The 12,950-nt window shown below is 60.3% G+C and overlaps 1 protein-coding gene across 2 annotated transcripts; it reads left to right on the forward strand.

Annotated features, from left to right (window-relative positions):
• Window positions 1–88: 88 nt before the first annotated feature.
• ZNF687 (zinc finger protein 687) lies at window positions 89–12,944 on the forward strand. Of its 2 annotated transcripts, XM_082298512.1 has the most exons (9): window positions 89–233; window positions 5,493–7,642; window positions 8,163–8,341; window positions 8,736–8,912; window positions 9,528–9,690; window positions 10,069–10,365; window positions 10,593–10,705; window positions 11,083–11,224; window positions 11,581–12,944. In XM_082298512.1, exons 2-9 carry the CDS (start codon window positions 5,513–5,515, stop codon window positions 12,055–12,057), a joined length of 3,678 nt encoding a protein of 1,225 aa, XP_082154638.1. In that variant the 5' UTR covers window positions 89–233; window positions 5,493–5,512; the 3' UTR covers window positions 12,058–12,944. The 2 variants fall into 2 exon arrangements, with proteins under 2 accessions (XP_082154638.1, XP_082154637.1); XM_082298511.1 differs by lacking the exon at window positions 89–233 and having other exon boundaries at window positions 5,350–7,642.
• Window positions 12,945–12,950: the final 6 nt, after the last annotated feature.

A 12,950-nucleotide genomic window follows, 5' to 3' on the forward strand; every position in this document is an offset into this window, starting at 1 on the left:
GCCAATAGAGACGCGGGGAGAGGGCGGGAGAGCGCGGCGCGAGCGGCCGGCGGGGCGGGGGGGCCAAGCAGGAAGTGGCGGAGGGGAAGCGGCGCCGCCGAGGGGCCCGAGCGGGACCGGGATCGGGATCGGGATCGGGATCGGGAACCGCGATCGGGATCGGGATCGGGATCGGGAACCGCGATCGGGAACCGGGAACGGCGGCCGGGAGCGGCCCCCGCGCGCAGCTCCAGGTACCGGGGCCTGAGGGGCGGGAGCGGCCTGAGGGGGTCAAGGCCTGAGGGGGGGCGAGGCCTGGGCGGGAAGCGCGGCCTGAGGGGGGCCCGGGGGGGGAGGGGGGGGCGGTCACAGCCCCCCAGATCCCGGGAATTTTGTGGGATCGGGGTCATCCCCCCCCATCCTGGAATTTTGAAGGGTCACGGTCACCCCCCGCCCCTTCCCAATCCGAAATCCCGGGATTTGGGGCGATCAGGGTCATTGCCCCGTGGGATTTTTTGGGGACGGGGCAGCCCAAAGCTCCGGTGGCGTTTCCCCCTTTGGAATCGGCCGTTCCCATCGGGAATTCCCGGAGGAAAAGGGAGCGAGGGGGGATTGGGAGCTCCTGGGAGAATCCAGGGGTTTGGGGGTTGTTATTCCCACCTGGAATTCCTGGGACTGAGCTTTTTTGGGGGAGGATGAAAACGGGGAATCCCCCCCCCCCCCCCCCCCCAAATTCCTTCCTTCGCTCCTTCAGATTTTTTGAGGAGTGGCCGTGGGAATCCGGGAGGGGGGAGGGATTTGGGATCCCTTTGGATCTTCCCAGATCCCTGGAGACCCCCGGGGAGGTTCCCAGGAGCCCCGGGAGTTGCAGAGTGGGGTTTGGGGGTGTGGGAATTCCGTGACTCCGAAGGGTTTTTCGGTGGGAGAAAGTGGGAAATGTGGAGTTTTCCAGGCCTGGAATAACTTCCTGAATTTCCAGGGATGTTTGGGAAGGTTCCTGGTGGGATTCCAGATGGGAAAAGCGGGAATCATCCTGGGTTTGGGGATAAATCCGCCTTGATTTTGTGCTGGGAGAAAACTGGGGGGAAACTGGGGATACGGGAAAATCTGGGAATAGGGAAAAACGAACACCTGGGAATGAAGGGAAAACGGGGAATAGGGAGGATTAACAGGAGATTCCTCCTGGGAATGCCCAGGGAGGCTCCTGAGTGGTTTTGGGAATTCGGGAATTCCCTGATTTCCCTGGTTCTGGTGGGAGGAAAAAGCCTGGGAAGTGCGGAGAGGAAAGGAGAAGGAGGAGGCCCGGGAATGGATCTTTCCCAGGGAAGTTTCTCCAGGGTTTTTCCTTCCCAATCCCAGCTTCTCTTCCCCTCCCCATTCCTGGGCCCTGCCCCTGGAAAATCCCGGGATCCCGTGGGAGGCTGGAATTCCCTGCCCACAATTAACTTAATAGCAGGGAATTCCCTGGGAATGTTTGGGAGCGGGGAGGTTTGGGAATCGAGCTGTTCTTCCCTGGAATTCCCCTGGAATTTTCCCTGAGCTCTTCCAGAGCAGTTGGAGAGGCCTGGAAGTGCCTCAGGATCTCCTGGGATGCCCTGGGATTCCCAGGAATTCCAGATTTCCAGGTTTATCCCATCCCAGTTGGGATTTTCCAGATCTAATCCCTCTTCCTGAAAGAGAATTCCAAGGAATTTGATTTATTTTGGCATCCAGGTCCTATAGAAGCCGTCGGGATGCGCTGGGAGCGAGGGAGGGAATTGCCTGGGGTTTTTTGGGATCCCGTGGAGCAGCTTTTCCGTTTCTATTCCTGGAATTTCAGTGGGATTCCCTGGCTGGGCTGAAGGGATTTTGGGTTGGGAAAACCCCCTGGAAAACTGGGAATGATTGGGTTGGGATGAGGGGCTTGAGATGGGAATTTGGGATTGGGATGGGGAGTTTGGGCTCGGGGTGGGTGCCTTGGCATCCTGAATCTTTGGGAAGACCCCAGAATTCCATGGAATCCCTGCCCAGACCCACGCAGCCCTGGCGGGAATCCCGGGAAAAACAGGAATCCCAAACCCTCCCAGCTCCTGCCGGGCTGGAAAATTCCCTTTCCCGTTGGAGTTGTCGGGATCCCGGGATCGGGGCCAGCCCCGGGTGGTGCCGGCAGCTCCGGGGCCGGCAGATGGCCGGGAATTAATTCCCTGCAAACGCCGGGAATTTAATCCCCCACGGCTCCCTCGGGAGGCGGCAGCTGCGCCGGGAGGGGGGCGGGATCGGGGATTTGGGGTTGGGATGGGAGCCTGGCATCGGGATGGGGAGCTTGGGATCAGGACAGGGAATTTGGGATTAGGACTTTAGGATCAGGATGGGGATCAGGGCTTTGGGATGGGGAGTTTGGGATCAGGATGGGGAGTTTGGGATCGGGATGGGGAGCTTTGGGATCAGGATGGGGAGTTTGGGATTGGGATGGGAGTTTGGGATCGGGATGGGGAGTTTGGGATCAGGATGGGGAGTTTGGGATCGGGATGGGGAGTTTGGGATCGGGATGGGAGTTTGGGATCGGGATGGGGAGTTTGGGATCGGGATGGGAGTTTGGGATCGGGATGGGGAGTTTGGGATCAGGATGGGGAGCTTTGGGATCGGGATGGGGAGTTTGGGATCGGGATGGGGAGTTTGGGATCGGGATGGGAGTTTGGGATCGGGATGGGGAGTTTGGGATCGGGATGGGGAGTTTGGGATCGGGATGGGAGTTTGGGATCGGGATGGGAGTTTGGGATCGGGATGGGAGTTTGGGATGGGTTTGGAAGCCGGGATTTGCCACCGGTGGATTTTTGGGATAGCCCCTCCCTGTTTTTCTGCTCGTGGCTCTCCTGCTTTTCCCGCTTCCTTTTCCATAGGAAATTGAGCCGGGAAAGGATTTCCAAGCCTTGCTCCTGATCCCAAACAGCTCCCTTGGGATTTTCCAGGCCTGGATGTGTTCATTCCCAAAAAAAGCTGTCTGTTCCCCTCAGGAAGGGATCCCAAACCCTGGGAAGGGATCCCAAACCTTTGGGATTCATGGGAAGAAGGGATTGGGGTGAGGAAATCCCAGATCCATCCCGGACATTCCTGAGGATTTGGATGTGAATGGGACAGGACAGTGAGAAATCCCTGGAGAACAATTCCCAGCTTTTCCAAAGGATTATTTCCTACCTGGCACCCTGTGGGGAGGATTTTCATGGGCTAAAAGGGCAGGAAAAAGGGGATTTGGGAAGGAAAAGGCAAATTCCAGAGGGAAAATGAATGGAATTCCACCTGCTTGGGAGCCTCTGGATGTGGGGTGGGCCGGAGCAGTTTGGGATTGGGATTCTTCCCACAGAACCGGCGGCTTTTCCCCTCACATCCCGGGGGATTGGCGGGGAGGTTGCCCTTGGGAAGGGGGCTTGGAAAATCCTGGAAAAGGGGATTGGGAACCCCAGGAAAAGGGGATTGGGAACCCCGGTTGGGCTCCTTAAATCCCGTTGTTCTTCCTGGGGAAAACGAGCTTTGGAGCAGGGATTGCTTCCCAAAGAACCCGGATTTGGGGCTGGAATTGGGGTTGGATCCGTGGCTCTCTCCCCTTTCTCCCGTTTTTCCAAGCTGGAAAACCACGGGATCAAAGCCCTTTTCCCTCTCCCCCTCTGGAAAGGAGCTTTTTCCCTTAAAAACCAAACCCTTGGAGCTTCCAGGCCCGCTGGAAGTGCCGGAATTCCGGGGGTTAACAGGGAATTGTTGTCCCTGGGATGTGACGGATCCTGGGCTCAGCTCCAGGTCGGGAACAGGGCCTGGATTGAGCCAGGATGGGGCCGGAGCCGGGATGGGGCCGGATCCAGAGGCTTTCCCAGCTGCTCCGGGGCTGGGCTGGGCTGGGGATCTTTGGGATAAAAGGGGGATCTTTGGGATGGGAAGGGGATCCTGATGGAAACCAGGCAGGGACTGCTTTGGAGCACAGAACATCTCCTGGGAATCTTCCTCCTTTTCCCAGCGGGAATTCCCTTCTCCAGTCCCTCCCCTTCCCCCTTTTCCAGCCCTTTATTCCCAAACCAAATCCCTGCTGCTTTCCCAGCACAAATCCTTTTTTTTTTTTCCCCCTTGAAGCCGCTTCCCTGTTGGATTTGGGGGAGATTCCAGAGCCGGGATCCAGGGGGGGGCTCTGGAATGTGGCCCCGGAGCCGCTGATTCCCGGTGATCCCGTGGATCCCGAGCAGATCCCGAGCGGATCCCCTTGGCCTGACCTCCGGGGAGTTAAAAATAAACCCAGACTAAGCTCCAGCTTAAGCTCCCGGCGGGAAAACCTCCGGAGTTTTCCCATTCCTGAGCCCGGATCCGGCAGAAAAAGGGAGCAAAACCCCCCCGGGAGCAGCTCCGAGGGGGATCCCGATCCTGGTTTGTGCTGGGAGAGGGAAAAGGTCGGGAATTCTCGCCTGTCCCCGGGGCAGGGTTTGACAGGAGCTGCAGTTCCTGGTTTTCCATCCCTTTTTTCCACATCCCAGATATCCCAGGCCTCTCATCCCACGGGATGCACTCGGGAAGGGCGATTCCAGGGACAACTCCATCAAAACAACCCAGGAGACGTTCCCTGATCCCGATGGATCCGGGATCTCTGCCCACAAATTTGGGATTGGGGCTGGATCCAGTTCCCTGGGACTGGTGGGAAACACCTGGATTTGGGTGGAAAAACCGGGAAAAGTGGAATTTCCTCTTCCCAGGGGTTGTTTTTCCAAAGCCTCTGGATTCTCCTTGTCCTCACCTCAAATCCCAAAATCCCTGTTTCCAGAATCTTGCCTAAAAGAAGGGATTTTGGGAATGGGAATAGAATGGGGAAGGGATGGAAATGGGAATGGAAAACGAATGGAATGGGGATGGGATGGAATGGGATGGGATGGGAATGGGAACGGAAAACAAATGGAATCGGATAGAGATAAAATGGAATGGGAATGGGATGGGATGGAATGGGATGGGATGGGAATGGGAACGAAAAATGAATGGAATGGGATAGAGATAAAATGGAATGGGAATGGGATGGGATGGAATGGGATGGGATGGGAATGGGAACAAAAAACGAATGGAATGGGATAGAGATAAAATGGAATGGGAATGGGATGGGATGGAATGGGATGGGATGGGATGGGATAGGATGGGATGAGAATGGAATGGGATGGGATGGGATGGGATAGGATGGGATGAGAATGGAATGGGATGGGATGGGATGGGATGGGATGGGATGGGATGGAATGGAATGAGAATGGAATGGGAATGGAATGAGAATGGGAATAGGATGGGAAAGGGGTGGGGATGGGATGGGATGGGATGGGATGGGATGGGATGGGATGGGATGGGATGGAATGGAATGAGAATGGAATGGGAATGGAATGAGAATGGGAATAGGATGGCAAAGGGGTGGGAATGGGATGGGAATGGAAGGGAAGAGGCTGAGGAACTTGAGGATTTGCTGGGGTTCCGAGGGAGGGGAAGCCCCGAATTCCCAGAGCTCCTTTCCCGTTCCCCCCCAGCCCCCCCCCTGCTGCCAGCCATGGGGGACATGAAAACCCCGGATTTCGACGACCTCCTGGCCGCCTTCGACATCCCCGACATCGACGCCAACGAGGCCATCCACTCGCACCACGAGGAGCCCGAGCCCCACGGCAAAGCCCTCCCGGGGGAGCCGGGAGCCGCCGCCCCGGAGCACGTCCTGCCCCACCCCGACATCTCGGCCGTCAGCGTCATCGTCAAGAACACCGTGTGCCCGGAGCAGCTGGAAAACCTGGAATCCCGCGGCAAGGATGGGCACGGCATGGCCCCGAGGCTCCTCCAGAACGGCTTCGGAGCCGCTGACGTTCCCAGATCCCCGAGTTCCCGCGGGGTGGAGGCGGCGTCCAACGGGGAGTGCTGGGGCAAGGAGAAGAACGCCAAAGCTTTGGATTTGTTCTCCCATTTCAGCCCCGACCCCAACGAGGACGGCGCCAATTTGATCGACAGGTCCCGGGAATGCAAAGCCAAGGAGAAATCCCTGGCTGTGCCCTCGCTGGCCCCGTCCCCCACCCCGTCCTTGGACTGCAAGGAGCCCTTGGGAGAAGCCACAGAGAGCTTGGATCCGGCTTTTCCGCCGCCGTTCCGGGCGGGAGCGGCCGCCGACGGAGCCCATCCCATTCCCTGCATCAAAAAGGAGGAATCGGACTCGGAAGAGGCGACGCCGCGGAGCTCCAGTCCCAAGGGATTGGCCGTGAGCCTCGGGGACAGCCCCCTGGAGCACCTGAAATCCGTCACCGTCCGCTATTCCGCGGAGGATTCTCCCGTGGCCGCGTGGCCGGGATCGGATCCGGCGCTGGACGGGAGCGCCGGGAACGCGGCCGAGCTCAAACACTCCCCTGGGAGCCCTCGGGAATCCTTCTCCTCTCCGGGGATCCACATCCCCAGCTCTCCCAAACAGCTGGAGAGCCTCTCCTTGAAGGAGGAGCAGGAAATGCTGGACAGGTCCATGGGAAGCCCCCCGAGCGTTTCCAGCGGCGAGGAGGAGGAGGAGGAAGAGGAGGAGGAGGAGGAGGAGGAGAGCACCAATTCCCCGTCCTCCAATTCCTCGCGGCCGCTCAAAGTCCGCATCAAGACCATCAAAACCTCCTGCGGCAGCATCACCAGGACGGTCACCAGGGTGTCCTCGGACTCGGAGCCGGCCTCCACCAAGCAGAATTCCCAGGAAAGCCTGGAGTGTCCCGGCGGGATCGCCGCGGAGGCAGCCAAGGACAAGACGGAGCTTCCCAGCCCTTTGAAATCGGCGGAAGGGCCGAAGATCGTCAGCGTGCAGCTGGGGAACGGCGCGAAGCTGAAGGGGACGGTGCTGCCCGTGGCCACCATCCAGAGCGCCAGCAGCGCCATGCTCATCGCCGCCAGCGTGGCCCAGCAGAAATCCGTGGTTCTCCCGGGAAAACCCGGAAAATCCGTGGCCAAGAACATCCTGAACTTGGTGCCGCAGCCCCTTCCCAAGGGGGACGGCCGGAGCAACGGGAGCGCGGCCGCCCAGAGCGCCAAGGCCAACGGCGGCGCGGCGCTGCCCAAAGCGGCGCCGAGCGTGGCCGGCACCGTCATCTCCCGCTCGCAGTCCAGCCTGGTGGAGGCCTTCAACAAAATCCTCAACAGCAAGAACCTGCTGCCCACCTACAAACCCAACCTGAGCCCCCCGGCCGAGGCCAGCCTGGCGCTGCCGCCCTTCGGCTACCGCTGCCTGGAGTGCGGCGACGCCTTCGCGCTGGAGAAGAGCCTGGCGCGGCACTACGACCGGCGCAGCATGCGCATCGAGGTCACCTGCAACCACTGCGCCAAGCGCCTGGTGTTCTTCAACAAGTGCAGCCTGCTGCTGCACGCCCGCGAGCACAAGGACAAGGGGCTGGTCATGCAGTGCTCGCACCTGGTCATGCGGCCCATCGCCCTGGAGCAGATGATCGGCCAGCCCGACATCACCCCCCTGGTGTCGCTGGCGTTCCCGGCGGGAAAGGTGGCGCAGGACGCCGGGAACGGCGCCCAGGAGCTGCCGGTGCTGCCGCTGGGCTCGGAGCAGAGCAGCTACAGCTGCTTCCGGTGCCTCGAGTGCAAGGAGCAGTGCAAGGACAAGGCCGGGCTGGCGGCGCATTTCCAGCAGGTCGGGGTGGCCACCAGCAGCAGCAGCACGGTGAGGGCACGGGGCAGGGCTGGGAACGGGCTGGGAGAACGGGGAGGCGGTGGGAGAAGGTGGGAGATGGTGGGAAGGGGCTGGGAGAGGATGGGAGAGCAGTGAGAGCATCCATCCATCCATGGATCCATCCCACCCTATCCCACCCCATCCCACCCCACCCCATCCCATCCGACCCCATCCCACCCCACCCCATCCCATCCCACCCTATCCCATCCCATCCCATCCCATCCCATCCGACCCCATCCCATCCCACCCCATCCCATCCCACCCTATCCCATCCCACCCCATCCCACCCCATCCCTCCCTCCATCCACCACCCGCCTTCCCTGAGTTTTCCACGGAGGAGCTGCGGCCTCCTGGGCCGATCCAGGGCCGCATCCAAGAGGGACCGAGCGGATCCCGAGCCGCGTTATCCCGCCGGGATCAGCGGGACGGAGCCCGGACCCCCCCGAGGCGCCGCTCGGGGCCGGCGTTCCCGGCGTTCCCGGCGTTCCGTGGGCGAATCCCGGTTTTGCAGGTGTGCTCGGCGTGCCCCATGATCCTGCCCAACCGCTGCAGCTTCGGCGCGCACCAGCGCATGCACCGCAGCCGCCCGCCCCACGTGTGCCCCGAGTGCGGCGGCAACTTCCTGCTGGCCAACTTCGAGGCGCACCTCAAGGACTCCTGCCTGCACTTCTCCCGCAGGGTGGGATACAGGTACGGAGCGCCGGGAATGCCGGGAGCGCCGGGAATGCCGGGGGAGGCGCTGCTGGAGGCGTTGTCCGTGGAAAGGTTCGGAAATGGACACGTTGGCCACGGAAGCGTCCCGTGGATGTGGCCTTGGGAGTGCTGGGGGAATGGTTGGATTTGGTGATCCTAGAGAGCTTTTCCAGCCTAAACAGGAATGGAGTGGGATCCTGATCCCTGCTGGAATTTTCCCAGACCTTTTTGGGATCCTGGTTTTTCTGCTAGGAATTTTCCCAGAGTCCAGAGTTTGTTTGGATCCCGGTGTTGGAATTTTCCCAGAACTTGCTGGGATCCTGGTCCCTGATAGGAATTTCCCAAGAATCCAACACTGATTTGGATCCTGATCCCTGCTGGAATTCCCCAGGTGTCCCAGCTGCTCCGTGGTGTTCGGCGGCGTCAATTCCATCAAATCCCACATCCAGAGTTCCCACTGCGAGGTTTTCCATAAATGTCCCATCTGTCCCATGGCTTTCAAGTCCGCCCCGAGCGCCCACGCCCACGTCTACACGCAGCACCCGGGCTTCAGCAACCAGCAGTCCAAGTGAGTATTCCCGGGGAAGGAATTCCCATGGATCGCTCCCAGGATCCGAGGGAACGGCCTCAGGCTCATCCCAGAGAGGCTGCGATGGGATTTTTGGGAATGCTTTGACGTGGCGAGCGTGGGGGGTGTTGGTGGTGGTGGAGCTGGCTGGAAAATCTGGGAATGTGGTGCTTGGGAATGGTGGGAGTGCTGATCCCAGAGGGCTTTTCCAGCCTGAGCGATTCCAGGATTGGGAGAGCTGGGAATGCAGCCTCAGACGTTCCGTGGTGGGCAGGGCCTCCTCCGTGCATGGGATGAGCTCAATCCCCACCTTCCCTTTCCCTCCTTTTCCCTCATTTTCTCTCTCCCTTTCCCCTCCCTTTTTTTCCTCCGTTTTTTCCATTTTCTCCCTCTTTTTTCCTTCCCTTCCCCTCCTTTTCCTTCCCTTTTTCCTCTGTTTTCCCTTCCCCCTTCCTTTTCTCTCCCTCTTCCCTACTTTTCCCCTCCCTTTTCCCTCTTTTTTTCCCCCCTCTTTTTCCCCTCCCTCTTCCCCCCTTCCCTCCCCCCTCTTTTCCCATCCCTTTCCCATCCCTTCTCCCCCTTCCCGTGCCGAATCCCGGCGTTTCTGTTTCCCAGGATGATCTACAAGTGCGCCATGTGTGACACGGTGTTCACGCACAAGCCGCTGCTCTCGTCGCACTTCGACCAGCACCTGCTGCCGCAGCGCGTCAGCGTCTTCCGCTGCCCGCAGTGCCCGCTGCTCTTCGCCCAGAAGCGCACCATGCTCGAGCACCTCAAGGTCAGCCGGGATTCCGGCCGGGAATGGTGGAATTCCAGCCAGGAATGATGGAATTTCGACCCCGGGAGTGTCCCCGGAGTGGGTGGGGAGTGCAGGGAAATGGGAGCCCCGGCCGGGGCTGGGTGGGGTTTGAGGCTGTTCCACCCCGAACCCTCCCGGGGCTCCCCGCGCTGGCTCCGAGGGGATTTTAGGGATAAATCCCAGATCCTGGCCCAGGTTATCCCATGGATTCCCCATCCCTGGAGCCACCCGGAACAGCGGGAATGTCCCTGCCCTTGGTCTGGCTGATCCCTCCCGTTCCCTGCTGACCCACAGCCGGACAGAATTCCCTCCTCCAGCAAAATTCCCACCCCCAAATCCTGAATTTTCCCTTCCCAGAACACCCACCAGCCCCAGAAATCCAAGGAAGACGCTTCCAAGAAATCCCCGGCGCTGCTGACGCCGAAGCCGGAGCCTCTGGAGACTCCGGTGTCCAAGATCTCCGAGGAATCCTCGTCCTCCACGGAGGAGGACGAGCCCCCGAGCTCCCCGGAGCTGCGGAAAACCAAACGGAGCCGATTCCAGCGGAAATCTGGGAATAAATCCAAGGGCAGCGGGTGGACGTGCGGCGTCTGCCACTCCTGGTTCCCCGAGCGCGACGAGTACGTGTCCCACATGAAGAAGGAGCACGGGAAGGTGAGGATTTGGGAATGGGAATGGGAATTTCCTGGCATTCCCGGGAGAAAATCCATCAGGATTGAGATTCTTGGGATAATTCCCGCCTGGATGAATCCCAGGCGGGAGCGGGGATTTGAGGGAGAACCAAATTCCCACCTTGAGCTGGAGCGGGAATCGCGGCTCTCGGATCCTCCTGGATCCTCGTGGATCCCTCCCGGATCCCGGACACGGATTTTTCCCGGCAGTCCGTGAAGAAATTCCCGTGCCACCTGTGCGAGCGCTCCTTCTGCTCCGCCCCGAGCCTCCGCAGGCACGTCCGGGTCAACCACGAGGGCATCAAACGCGTCTATCCCTGCAGGTACCGGCGCTTTCCTGGGATTTCGGGGCTGGAAAACAGGGAATTGGCGGAGTTTGGGGAAAAAAGTGGGGGGATGAAGCTGCAGGGGGTGGGGGTTGGGATATCTGGGAATTGGGAGGGATTTGGGGAGGATTCCGGGGGCTTTGTCGATGCCTGGTTGGGGTTGGGGATTCCAGAGGCAGAATTCCTGGGAAAAGCAGGACTTGGAGGGTGGCTCATCCCTTCCTGCCGTGCCCCTGATTGGATCTCTGGGAACTGGGAGGGACTGGGAAGGATTGCAGGGTTTGATACCAACCGGGACGGGCCGGGTTGGGGTTGGGGGTTCCAGAGGCAGAATTCCCGGGAAGAGCCGGCTGCTCCCGTGCCGTTTGCCGCAGGTACTGCACGGAGGGGAAGAGGACGTTCAGCAGCCGCCTGATCCTGGAGAAGCACATCCAGGTGCGGCACGGGATCAAAGTCACCGACCCCGCCAAGAGCCAGGAGGTCGTCATCGCCCGCCTCGGCTCCGGGCCCGCCCAGGTGGGGATGCCGTGGGATCCTCCGGCATTTCCCGGGATTTCCCGGGAATTTCGGCGGTTTCGGGTGGGATTGGGGGTGTCTCATCCCGGAATTCCTGCTGGGAGCGGCCCCAGTTCCTGAGGGGTTGTCCAACCCCAACTCCCAGAGGCAGAATTCCCCCTTTTCCAGACACTGCCAGCTACAAATTCCCTGGGATTTCCTGGGAATTTGGGGGGGTTTGGGGCCGGATTGGAAACTCCTCATCCCGGAATTCCTGCTGGGAGCCGCCCCCAATTCCCAAGGCGTTTTCCACCCACAACTCCCATCCCCAGCCTTAATCCAAAGCCCTGAAATTCCCAGCTTTCCCCTTCTCCCAGGGGTCCGGCCGCAAGCGGAAGCTCTCCTCGGACGACTCGTGCAGCGAGGAGCCCGACAGCACCACCCCCCCTTCCAAGAACCCCAAAGGCGGCGGGAAGGCCCCGTTCCGCTGCCGCAAGTGCGGATTCCTGGCGGGAAGCCGGGCGGAATTCCAAGCCCACATCCCGCAGCACCGCACGGACGGGAATTCCCAGCAGTGCCGGGAATGCGGCCTCTGCTTCACGTCCCAGATTTCCCTCAACCGCCACCGCTTCATCTCCCACAAAAAGAAGAAGGGAGCGGCCGATCCCGAGGATTCGGGAAGCGCTTCCCAAGGCGGCGGGAACGGGAATTCCGGAGCCGGCGCGGACGGATCCGAGGGAAAGTTGGAATGCAAAGTTTGCGGGAGAGGCTTTGAGAGCCAGCTCAGCCTCAAGACGCATTTCCGGACCCACGGGATGGCCTTCATCCGCGCCCGGCAGAGCGAGGAGAACTGAGATTCCCGGGAATCCGGGAATCCTGGAATTCCGGGATCAGCCCCGAGGAGAACTGAGCGTTCCTGGGAATCCTGGCACTTCCGGACCCACGGGATGGCCTTCAGCCGCGCCCGGCAGAGCGAGGAGAACTGAGATTGCCGGGAATTCTGGAATTCCTGGAATTCCGGGATCGGCCCCGAGGACAACTGAGTGTTCCCAGGAATTGCGGTGTTCCCAGATTCCCGGGATCCCCCCAGAACCAGCCCCGAGCGTGGGAATCTCGGCATTCCCAGAACTCCGGGGTGGCCTTCATCCGCGCCCGGCGAGCGCCGAGGAGAACCGAGCGCTCCCAGGAATCTCTGCATTCCCGGAATTCCAGGATCGGCCCTGCAGACAGCTGAGCGTTCCCGGGAACTTCAGCATTCCCAGAATTCCGGGATCAGCCCTGGGAATCAGCTCCGAGCCGGGAATTGGCGCCGTGTACATAAAACCTCCCCGAGCCCTTCCCGGTGTCCGAGGGAAAGATGGGATTGGGATTGGGATTGGGACTGGGATGATCCCAGATCCTGCTGGGATTGGGGTCCAGGCTGGGAGGATCCCAAATCCGGCCAGGATTCCCCCGGGAATGTTGGATTTTGGGGGATTTGGGATTCCCTGTCGCTGTTCTGGGACCCGCCGGGTGCTTCCCAGGAATTCCCGGAGCCGGACGGGACCAGGGAAGCTTTTCCAGCAAAATCCACCTTTTTTGTTGGCTTTTCTTTGTTTTTCCTGGAATTCTTTTCCCGTTTGGGAATGTTTCCGGTGAGTTTTGTTGGGAAGAAGCTGATTCCAAACTCCTGGAATTTCTGGAGGTCCCTGGGCAGGAAACTCGGACACGCGGCCGGACATTCCCAAGGGAGCAGGAGGAGGAAAAG

Source organism: Coloeus monedula, assembly GCF_965178545.1.
Source record: "Coloeus monedula genome assembly, chromosome: 29".
NCBI classification, from domain to species: domain Eukaryota; kingdom Metazoa; phylum Chordata; class Aves; order Passeriformes; family Corvidae; genus Coloeus; species Coloeus monedula.

Coding starts and splice junctions, on each gene's coding strand:
- ZNF687 (XM_082298511.1), top strand. CDS start 5,369: ATGGCAAAGGGGTGGGAATGGGATGGGAATGGAAGGGAAGAGGCTGAG. Junction 7,643..8,162: donor CCACCAGCAGCAGCAGCACG/GTGAGGGCACGG, acceptor CCGGTTTTGCAG/GTGTGCTCGGCGTGCCCCAT. Junction 8,913..9,527: donor TTCAGCAACCAGCAGTCCAA/GTGAGTATTCCC, acceptor TCTGTTTCCCAG/GATGATCTACAAGTGCGCCA.